This window comes from Galeopterus variegatus, unplaced genomic scaffold (genome assembly GCF_000696425.1).
Source record: "Galeopterus variegatus unplaced genomic scaffold, G_variegatus-3.0.2 Scaffold1011, whole genome shotgun sequence".
NCBI lineage: Eukaryota > Metazoa > Chordata > Mammalia > Dermoptera > Cynocephalidae > Galeopterus > Galeopterus variegatus.
Window position 1 is genome coordinate 457,300 of NW_007727122.1, and position 11,174 is coordinate 468,473.

General features: G+C 50.1%; 1 protein-coding gene across 1 annotated transcript in view; it reads right to left on the bottom strand.

The window, feature by feature from the left end:
- Window positions 1-11,174, bottom strand: part of PARVA (parvin, alpha) — a 56,748-nt gene that overhangs the window by 2,965 nt on the left and 42,609 nt on the right. The window contains exons 8-11 of the mRNA XM_008574189.1: window positions 10,786-10,847; window positions 10,143-10,211; window positions 6,947-7,048; window positions 6,169-6,241 (exon numbers count right to left, since the gene is read on the bottom strand). Coding sequence (XP_008572411.1) covers window positions 6,169-6,241; window positions 6,947-7,048; window positions 10,143-10,211; window positions 10,786-10,847 — 306 coding nt within the window. The remainder of the gene's footprint in view (window positions 1-6,168; window positions 6,242-6,946; window positions 7,049-10,142; window positions 10,212-10,785; window positions 10,848-11,174) is intronic.

Below are 11,174 nucleotides of genomic sequence, written 5' to 3' on the forward strand. Positions count from 1 at the left end.
GGGAACCAGTCTGTATGTGGGATCCGAACCCTCGGCGGGAGCTCTGCCGCGCTTCCCAAGCGACGCACTATAGCAGTGCGCCACCGGGCCGGCCCAGGAGTCCTACCCTGAATCAACTTCCTTTGGCCAGGTGGCATCCTATGGCCTCTGGGCTCTCTCATGATCTGACCAGGCCTACTTTTCCAGTCTCACTTCATGCCATGCTGTCCCCCACCACCCCATTCACTGTGCACCACAGTCACACCGGCTGCCTTTCACTGCCTCCCCATGGGCTGCTCTTGGCCTCTGCCCATGCTGTTGCAATATCTAGATTACTCTTCCCAAGTAGCTGGCTCCTGATCCTCCCGTAGACCTCAACTCCAAGCACGACCTCCTCAGGGAAGCCTTCCTGACACTGGCCGGGGCGAAGGTGCCCTGTTTTATGTTCTCAAAGCTCCCAGTTCTAAATCAGTGATTTGTGTGCTATGATTAGCATCTGCCCCTGCCCTGGACCACAAGCACCTTCAGCACAGAGTCCATCTTATTTTGTTGTGACGTGGGTCCCTGGCTTGCACAGACGCTCCAATAATATTAACAGATACACGAACCAATGTTTGTTCAGTGTCCTGGGAACCAAGGAAGAAAATTCCAAGAAGAGGGGGTGGACAACAGGGTCACATGTTCCCAAGATGGTGACAAGGTGAAGGACTAGAAGGAGTTCCCAGGGGACATGGCCCCAGCAGGTGGCCTGGGCAAGAGCGAGGTGGTGAGCAGGTGGAGGTAAAGAGTTAACAGAAGGGGCAGATAAGAAGTGGAGGCAGTGGGCGTGAGTCACAGGGAAGAGTTAGGGGCCTGAGGAAGGACAGATACAGATGGAGGCAGGAGGATCTGTTTTCCCCTTTTAAATACAGGTGAATTCTGAGGTTGCTAGAGAAAGAAAATGTCCAATATAGGAGAATGTTTCAGATCAACTGTTCTATTTAATTTTAACGGCCGCTAAGGTTTAAAGCCCGTCTCCACTACAGCTGCATGACCCTGGTAGTCATTTAACTTCTTCAATCAGTTTTCTTACTGGTAAAATTGGGCAATACCTTTATGAAAAACACCTAGTACACATTAAGGGCCCCCTAAATGGTAGTTTCCTTCCCATTTTCCCATCTTTGCCCATTAGCAGAACTGCTCTGTACGGCTGGGCAGTCTGTACACAGCACAACTCCAGGGGGCATCATTCACATAGACTAAGCCCTGCTGCTTGGGAAATCTGAGTTGCTTCTTCACCACCACCATCATCACTAGGTGGGCCGGGCGAAGAGGGGAGACTACAGTCAGAGACACTACTTAGCATCTGTTCTTATCAAGGAGGCCAACGGCTGGCCACTCAGATAGTTCAGGGCAGACTAGCAGGCCAGTGGGTGACTGGGCTCCCTCGGCCAGGAGAGGGGCTGTGGACTCCCAGGAAGGTAGTGTGACTCCATGTTATACAAACAGAGCCTTTTTAAAGCCCTGGCCTAATAAATTGTGCAGTTAGCAACTAGCGCTGCTCTGACCACCTGTGTGTGCTGGCCCAGGGCCCCGCTCTGGGAGCAGACAGGACTGTGGAGCTCCTGGTTAGAGGTCACCAGAGCAGAGGCTGGCTGGCAGGTGGGGGCCAAGGAAGGGACAAATCAGATCCCAGGAGACTCTAGGAAGAAAGAGACTCTGGCCAGGGGAAGGGTTTATTGTTTGCTCTTCTCACTGAGCGGCATTAGTGACTCTTTCCATCCATTAAAGGACCATCCACGAGGAGTTTGTGGTTCTCTAAATGATGCAGAAGTCAAAGGAAGGAGGGGGAGCTCTCTTCACAGAGACCTAGTCTTTACATGAAGGGACAGGCCTCCGTGGGCCCATTTGTGACACCCCAATTTCCCTTATCCTGAGGCAGCTGCTGAGGCCCCTTGTCTGATGCTTCCCCTCTGGGTCCCTAAGTCCCTTGACCAAGGTGAGAGGACCCTTGGTGGCTCACTGCCACCAACTGGTGGGGGCTGGGGTAAACTGGGCTGCTATAGGCCGGCTACATGGGTGAGTCTGGCAGTAGATGCCCATCTCAGCCCAGCCCCCAAGCCACCCCCAGTGGGTCCATCTCATCCTCAGTTTCTGCCTTGCTTCCCTGTCTGCTCCCACTGGGACAGGGTCCATGCTTTCGAGATGGGTCATTTTGGTAGTGACCTGCTACCCTATGTCCTGAGCTTGTTCTTTTTCTTTAAATATTTAAAATTTTTTAAAAATGAAAAACATCCAGGAAGTACAGGCAACATATATGTTTTAAATACATGGAAGAGAATCTTATGTGACCACTACCCATGTCAAAAATAAATCCGTGTCAGTACCCTAGAAGTGCCCCCTCCCCCTCCACTCTCCTGGTCACATCCTTCCCTCACCCCTCCAGGATAACCACTGTCCTGACTTTCATGGTGATTGCTTCCTCGCTTTTCCTAACAGTTCTCCATCAGCACATGCACCCTTAAACAACAGATATTAATTTTGCCTCTTTTTATACTTCATATAAATGGGATCATACTACATGTATTCTTTTGTGATTTGCTTTTTTAAAAAAACTCAATTATGTTTCTAGGATTCATCTATATTATTGCATGAGCTCTGCATTTTTTAACAGTCTCATTGAGGTCTAACTATAATTAGCCAACAATAATGCTATAATTCTATAGTTTTGCAAGAATAGATGCTTCTCAATTTGTCGTCTACCTTGGGTAGATTTTTAGTGCCTCGAAATGGTTGTTTTGATCATTTTGTCCAGCTTTATTCTTGATTTTCTGCAGAGAATAGTCCCTGACTTCTTCGTGCTGCAGGAACTCCCCTGACTTCTCAGTTCAGGCTGTACTGTCGTGTGGTAATCCATGATGTAAATATACTCCGATTTGCTTAGCTGGTCTACAGGACACACACTCCAGTGCAGGCTATCATGGGCATTTCTTGGACTAGTCTCCTGGTACATGGACATGCATAACCATGAGTGGAATTGCTGGGTCACAGGTGCACCAGCTTCCTACTACTGCTGTGACAATGCAAATTTATTATCTCACAGTTCTAGAGGTCAACAGTCCAAAGTCGTTCTCACCAGACTAAAATCGAGGTGCTGGCCTGGCTGCACGCCTTCTGGAGGCTCTAGCACAGAATTCCTTCTCTTGCTTTCCGCAGCTCCTGCGGCTGCCTGCGTTCTTTGCTCCCAGCCCTCTTTCACCTTCAAAGCCAGCACTGGCTGGTGAGCCTTTCTCACGCTATGTCACCCTGCCACTCTCATCTCCCTCTTCCACTTGTAAAGACCCTTGTGATTACGCTATCACTACATGATAATCCAGGATAATCTATCTCAAGATCCTTAATTTAACCACACCTGCAAAGTCCCTTTTCCCATGTAAGGTAACATGTGTACAGGTCCTGCGAATTAGGATGTAGACATTTGGGGGAGGGATGGTTGTATCAAATTATGTTCACACCAGTAGTCCTGCAAAGTCCCTTTTCCCATGTAAGGTAACATGTGTACAGGTCCTGAGAATTAGGATGTAGACATTTGGGGGAGGGATGGTTGTATCAAATTATGTTCACACCAGTAGTTTCTGTTGCTCCACATCCTTGCTAACACTTGCTTATTATCAGAGTTTTAATATTTGCCACTGTTGGCTTCTGTAAACTATCTCCTAGAGGAATGGGGAAGGGGAGCTGAACACTTTCCATATTACCAGCCACTGACCAAATCCTTCCTCAAGTGAATTGGTCACCTGGAACTAAGCTGCCGTCACCTGCCTGCTTTTCCAACATTGCTTGCCGTAATCTGATCCTGGCTATTAGACTCCTTATATTTTAGATATTCCACCAGCCAGCTCGCTGTCTACAGACTCCAATCTTGCCTAGCACTAGGTTTCTTCTGAGTCCCCACCTGCCTGTTATGCTGGGGTCTTATCCATATTTGATGATGAGTCTACTGGAATGGTGATAACAGGGTAGGCAGGAGCATTTGAAGATATGTGGTGTGTTGTCCTGGAAAAAAAGCCACCATCTTCATGCCAATATTTCAACTGATGCATACATAGGTCATGAACTTGATGCTAACCCTTGGCTCAAACTAGTTGGGATACTAAAAGGTTATGAAGCCTGGAGAGCAAAAGTCATCTGAGATGCAAACCCAAAGTTTCCAGGGAATGTCAAGGTACAACAGAGCTTTGGGTGTCAAGCCACATGGCAGAGAATGCATTTTCCTAACCTTAAAAACATTTTGCCATGAAAAATACCTCCACCACAGCCTATTTGATTTTGAAAAACCCTCAGAGAATTACCCATATTGTCACCTTTTGTAAAGTCTGCAGCATTTACTACTGAATCTCACTTTCCAGGCAGAAGCACAGAAAACAGAAGGAAGGCTGGGATACACTTCTCACAAAGTACAAGTTCCCAGAATACCATTTCAATTCTCCTTTATGCACTGGAAATTTTCAGCACGGGCGTGATGCCCAGTGTAACAACAAAATAAAACAGATGTGTTTTTCCATTCACATTGGTCAGGAAGTTTCGTATTAAGCAGCTCAATAATTGCACAAGAACTGTCATCTATATGCTTCTCTATAGATTGATTGATATTGGGAAAATGATCCATCCTGAGGGAAATAAATGCCTGAAAAGTAAAAAATCAGAAGTACTTCCAGTCTGTAACCAGGAAGTTTCATATGAAGCAGTTCAAGAAAATGGAAGTAGAAGCAATGGCCAGAACTCTCCCATGGTCTTTCTCCTACCCAGGGGCAGCTGCTCATCATCTGACCACAGGGCGCTGAGTCCATTCCCGATGGCAGTAGGATGGCTAGAGTGGCCTTGCCAGGGAGAGAGCCCCAGGGGACACCAGCCTGCTAGAGGTCCTACCCTAGAGGTGACCAGGGGCTTAGGACAATGTGGTAATAAATGAGAATAAGGATTGGCCTTTGTTGGCTAGACCTGTTAGTTACTGAGGTTTGGAATGAGTCATGAGACAGGGTCCGCATTCCCCAGGTGGGACTTTTGCTCAGGCTGTCCTTCTGTCTGGGATGCTCTCCCCTCCATCCTAATCTCCACACACCAACACCTTACATGATCCTTATGGTTCAGCCCAACTGTCACCATCTCCCTCAAACTGTTCCTCACCCCAGACACAGGTGTTGTCACCTCAATCTTCATGGCCTCTTAATTTTACTTCTACAATTGCAGTTATCATGACTGTTGTATTTTAGTGACTAGGGACATCTTTTCTCTTCCCTGGTTGACTGCAAGTGCCCTGAGGCCAGGATGGTTTCACCTGTCTTGGTATATCATGATCTACAGGGTCTCAGGGTCATTAGACCAGTGTGTGACCCCCTGTGTGTGGAGGTTTGGGTGGAGGAGCTCAGTGCAGAGGCAGCAGTGGGGCATGAAAGTACATGATCCCCACTTGTCCCCATGCCTTTCAACGACTAGGAAAGTGCAAGCAAAAGGGCCCATGAATGGCATTCTCAGTGTCCCAATTCCACAAAAGCAGAAATTAGTGGCAACAACGTCAATGCAACAGCACTGGTAAATGGGAATAGTTCAGTCGGTAAGTGGCAGCCGTGCCTCCTGTGCTCACAAGTGCACACACACTGGCTCTGAGCACTAGCATGTGAGGGCTGCTGGAGCATTTTGCTCCCTAGTCTTATATTTACAACCCACAAATCAAGCCTCATCAAGCCCTGACCTCAGGCACAGGCGGAGCAGCTGGAGCTCCCCAGGTGTCAGGACCGGTGAGACAATTAAGCTCAGCGCAGAGCTGTCTGTGCTGCACCTTCACACCGCCTGGTGGGACATAGCTCTTTGGCAGGTTAGATGCCTTCAGGAATAGAGGAACCTGGAAATTGGGCACAGGGCAGGTCCTGCAGGAGCTCCTCTGCTCAGACCCTGGTCCCTGTGATCTCCTGCATGGGATTTCAAATTCTTTTCCTTCCACCTGGCTGTGTGCTTTGCAGCTCACAAAGGGTCTCCAGGACTGAGCAGCTGCACCCAGTCCCACCTTCCCTGGCAAACAGCAAAAACAGTTATAGAAAAGAAAACTCTTCCCTCTGCTACAAAATCTGAGCCTTTCCCTGTGCCCCGAACACTCGTGTACAGGGAGAAAGTCTCACTCTGTTGTCACAAACCTAGAGATAAGCAAAGTACCTTCTGGTCGTGGTTTTGGCTTTTCCAATCCTCCGTCTTGCATGAGCTCAAAGGCAAAGGAGACGTTCAAGACCTGGCAAGAGAGACGCAGTGCATATGTCATTGCACACTCATTCCTAGACCCCTGGGGGCCCCGGGACCTGCCCCTGGAAAGTGAAGGAGCACCATGGCTACCATGATGGGCAGGCCATGTGGAGGATGGGCTTGCCGATCCCAGCCTACTGTTGGAGGAGTGATTCTGGGGAATTCAAAGTCCTCTTCCTGTCACACCATGTTTCTGTGCCAACTGCCAGGACTTCAAACACGGGGACGTCAGTGCACACATTTGTGAGGCTCAGATGGCAAGGCATGTCCAAGAGGCAGAGAGGGTTTCTGCTCTGGACCAAATGCCTCTGGGATAGGAAGCAGGATGAGGGCAGCCTAAGAGGGGCCACCAGAACATGGCTGGGTGTGGGCTTCAGGTCTGACCAGCCTCATAGCACCTTCCCCGTCACCTCTGGGGAGAGATGAGAGTGGGCTGTGGCAGTGGCAGAAGCACATGACTAGGGACCAGAGCCAGGCTGCAAGGGAAGGAAAGGACTGTTTAGGACACTCAAGTGATCTGCAGGTAGCTCCTTCCCAGCTCAGCTGCTCATCAGAAGGGCCCCCCTGCCAACCACTGAAGACCCTGAGCAGAGGGGAGGCCTCTGCCTTTTTCCTGGATTATCCCCAGTGCAGGTGTGGGCAGATGAGTCAGGTGATGTGGGCTAGGGCATCTCTTGATGTCCTTTCCCCTTACCTTCTGTTCAAAGCTGTCTGGGGTCAGGAAGAAGCTGTGCAGGGGCACAAAGTATCCCTCCAGGAGCCCCATGAGCAGCACCAGGTACACTCCATCTGCGAACTGGAGAGAGACAGCCAGGTGAAGCCACTGGCCCCTGAACCTCCTAGCCAAGCCCCATCCAGGGGCCTCATCAGCATCTATGTCATCCCACCCACAGGCTGCCTCCCAAGGCCCTGGTGGTGGTGAGCGGCAGTGGCCCGAGGCGGCAGGTCTGCTTTGCAGCAGGCCTTCTCCAGTCTGGCTGGCCCAACACAGCAGCCACACAGTCCACATCTCAGTTGATCCAGCATTTATTGAGCATAGACTGTGCACCAACTCCTGATCTGGGCGTGAGGGACCAGAGTTGGGCCAGCCGAGGCTCCTGTCCTTGAGGAGCTCACAGTCACGTGGGGAGACTGATGTGGAGGCAGCACAACAGCCGCTCTGAGTCAGATTGAGAAAGGTCACCCACTCCTGGCAGGCACCCGAGAAGTCTTCTGGAGGGTCTGAGGGATGAGCAGGAGTTAGCTAGGGCGGGGCGGAGGGAGGAGGGAAAGCTGAGGTCCAAGGCGAGTGGCATCAAGCCACTGGGGTAAGTTGTGCTTTTTAGGCAGAGAAAAAACTCCAGCAGCAGACAGTCCTGTGCATTCTCCTTTCTCACATCTCACTTTGTTATTGCTTGAGAGGCAGCAAGGTGTAGCTGTAACGAATATGGGTTCTGCAGCCAGGCCTCCTGGGTCCAAATCCCAGCTCTGGTGCTTACTGACTGTGTGACTTGGGCAAGCTACATAACTTCTCTGTGCCTCATTTTCCTCATCTATAAAATGCAGATGATAACAGCATATATATATATAGTATCAACTTCATAGGGTTATCATGAGGACTAAACTAGTTAATATGTGTAAAGTGCCTCTAAACCGCCTGGCATATAGTCAGCACTTAATAAATATTAATTATTGCTGTTACTGTCTGGGAAAACAACAAAGCAATCAGGACATGCCTTACTGGCTCTTGTTGGCAAGGCAGAACTATGTCCTGCAGGCCATGGCCAGAGGCTTAGAGTCTGGTCCTAGACAGTTGAAGCCAGACGGGTTGGGGAACCTGGCCCAAGGGACAAGACACTCCTAGGCTAAGTGCAGAGGCTGCAGGTCTCTTGCTCAAGGGAGGGTGAGATGAGCCTGCGCTGGGCAATCAGGGCAGGCCTGTGGAGGCAGTGGGGGGCTTGGGATGAGTGGGATTTGGAAGTAAGTGTTCCAGGTATAGAGCATGGCCTTAGCACAGTCCATTCATAGGGGTCAGATGCATATCTGATATTCTAGAACACTTTCAAAGGAGGCTGGGCCACCAAATGTTTGTGGGCATAAACAACAGTTGCTGGAGTTTGCAAAAGGCCAGATTTCTTGGAATCACCTTGGAGAACTTAAAAGAACTAGACTGAATTGCCTGGACTGTGGGCTGGGCCCAGAGTCTGTGCTCAGAGAGCTTTGCTGGGCATAAGCTCAGCCTTCCTAAAGGGCATAAGACCTCGAGCATGGGCTTGACCTAGGGGCAGTTTCTCCCTGCTTCCATCCATTGGCCTTCAACTTGGGTGAGTAGGGCCTGAGCATGACTCATCCCATGCCACCAGGGGTGGACAAGAGAGAGCAGACCCCAGAATCTGTGTCAAAATCAAGGCCCTCCTGGTGGCAGCTGGGCCTCATCCTGGCTGTGTCTGGAATGAGTTGAGAATAAAAGAATCTAATCTGTGAACTCGGGGGGACCTGGGTTAGGGGTACTTAGAGCTCTGAGTGCCAGACTGCTCCCCACCACTGCTGGCTGGTTCTGCCGACTTGGTGGGAATAGAGGGTACAACCCACAGACACCCAAAGTGCTGGGCGCTGACTCCCTTTCATAGCGCTCCTTGCCCTTGGAAACTGAAGTGAAACTCCAAGCCCATTCTAGCCCACTGGAGGAAATATCACTTTTCCAGAGCATTCCTTATTTCCCAAAAGAGTATATGAAGTTCATTCCACAGAGTCTAGACACACTCAGGTAGAGCTCAGAAACAGATCGGGCAATTGCCTTTAAAAATAATGGGAGGGGCCGGCCCCGTGGCTCACTCGGGAGAGTGTGGCGCTGGTAGCGCTGAGGCCGCGGTTTGGATCCTATATAGGGATGGCTGGTGCACTCACTGGCTGAGCGTGGTGTGGGCCACACCGTGCCGAGGGTTGCGATCCCCTTACCGGTCAGGAAAAAAAAAAAAGGGAGGTGCCCACATGCTTGAAAGAAAACCACACTGCAGAAATTCACCAAGAACGAAAGGATGTTGGGAAACAGGATACACTGCCTAGTCTCTAAGTATCTCCCTGATAAAGATTAGTTTTTAAGTATAAAGGGAAGAAAAAGAACTTTACAGTAGGGATGTCTGGTTTAGGAAACCACTTTAACCAAGTGGTCCAAGTTGTCACCAGGAATGGGGCTAATAGACACAAGTGCCTCCTGATGGGACATGCTGGGAAGAACCCCGTGCTACTCAGGGGGAAATGCACAACCCAAATCTAATCACGAGGGGGAAAAATTGAGGGACATTCTATAAACCTACTGGCCTGCACTCTTCAAAAATGTCAGTGTCATGCCAAGAAAGGCCAAGGGGTTCTATATTAAAAAGAGACTAAGCAGACCCAACAAGTAAATGCAGCATGCGGGGATATTGGGAAAACCGGCAAAATCTGACTATAGTGTGTTTTTCCCAACAATATGACATCACCATTTTAGTGGGTCAGACACAGTCAAAAATCAGCAATTTCAAATGATTCAAGCTAAATAGATCCATGTATCAATGTTAACCTCGCCTGCATCTGATAATCATACTGTAGTTATCTAAGAAAATGTATTTGTTCCTAAGAGACGTAGGCTGAAGTATTGAGGGGTGAAGAGAGGGTGAGAGAGAGAAAAAAAATGTTAACAATTGGTGTATCTAGGTGAAGAGCATATGGGTATTCATTTTTGCAATTTTTCAGAATAAAAAGTTGGAAAAAATCTGCAAAGAAATTCCATCCAGTTCATCCCATCTGAGTGGAATAGATTCCCATGCCCTCACCCCCTGGGTCCGTGGGGAAAGCCCTCCTGGCGAGGTGGGGTGTGGCAGTCGGAATGGTGGCCATCCCCCCACCTGGGGCTCAGGGCTGTTACCCACCTGGGTTTCTAGTTCTGTGACCTCCAGGTTCAGTTTATTCAAATGCTTGTTCACAAAAGTGATGAGTGTCTAAAAGAGAAGCACAAGCGGGCACTGAGAAGGTGACCCACCAGTGCCAGACCCTGTGACTGCCCCGTGAGGACAAGGATTGGGGTGAAAACACCACGAGCGCGGGCCTGGGATCACTGGTCCGGCTAAGTGAGGACGAGCAGCCCCGTGCTCTTCCTGCAGAGGGCCTGAGTCCGCAGGGAGAGCCACAGGCTCTGGGCCTTGGAGGACTGGGAAAGGAACAGGGAGGTCCTGAGAGGCAGAATGGTAGGGGGGTGTCTGAGCCCAGGGTTGTGGGGGCCGAAAGGAAAGGAAATCAGGAAGAGGGCCAGAGATGAAATGGCCCAACTAGGTTCAGCCTTCCAGTCCCTTCTTCGGTGCATCTGCCTGAGCGCAGGGAAGGCGAGGGTCAGTGGGGATGGAAAGACAGGGACCAGATGAGGCATCCAGTGAGGAAGATGGGTAGAAGATGTCTCTGTGTTTGCAGAGAGCCAGTGAGGACCCCGGTGTCGGCAGGGAGCTTGCAAGCTGCAGGTGGGCACCTGGCGCTTGGCTGCACCCGCTCCTTGCCTCCCTCCCAGCAGCCCTTGCCCACCTTTTTCACCACGTTGAGTTTGTCTGGTGCGTGGTCGAACAAGGTGTCGAAGGCGTCACGTTCTGAAAAAGAAAAATGTAACGTGGAGCACAAGAGCTGATTCCTGGCGGGGAAGCCCACCCCGAACTCCACAGCCACGAACTTTTAAAGGCCGCATGGGCAGCTACCGACGGGAATACTTTGGGGCACAGACTGTGCTGGGAACTCTGGAACCGGGGCTGGGTTTGGGTTGGCTCTCACCCTAGGGGCAGTTGCGTGCGTGTGTGTGTGTGTGTTGGTATGTGTCTGTATGTCCATGCATGTGTACACCTGTTACTCCTTTATTGGACTGGAGAGGGGATGGGGCTCTGTTGGGTGATTTGGATTAGTCATTTCATCTGGATTAGAGA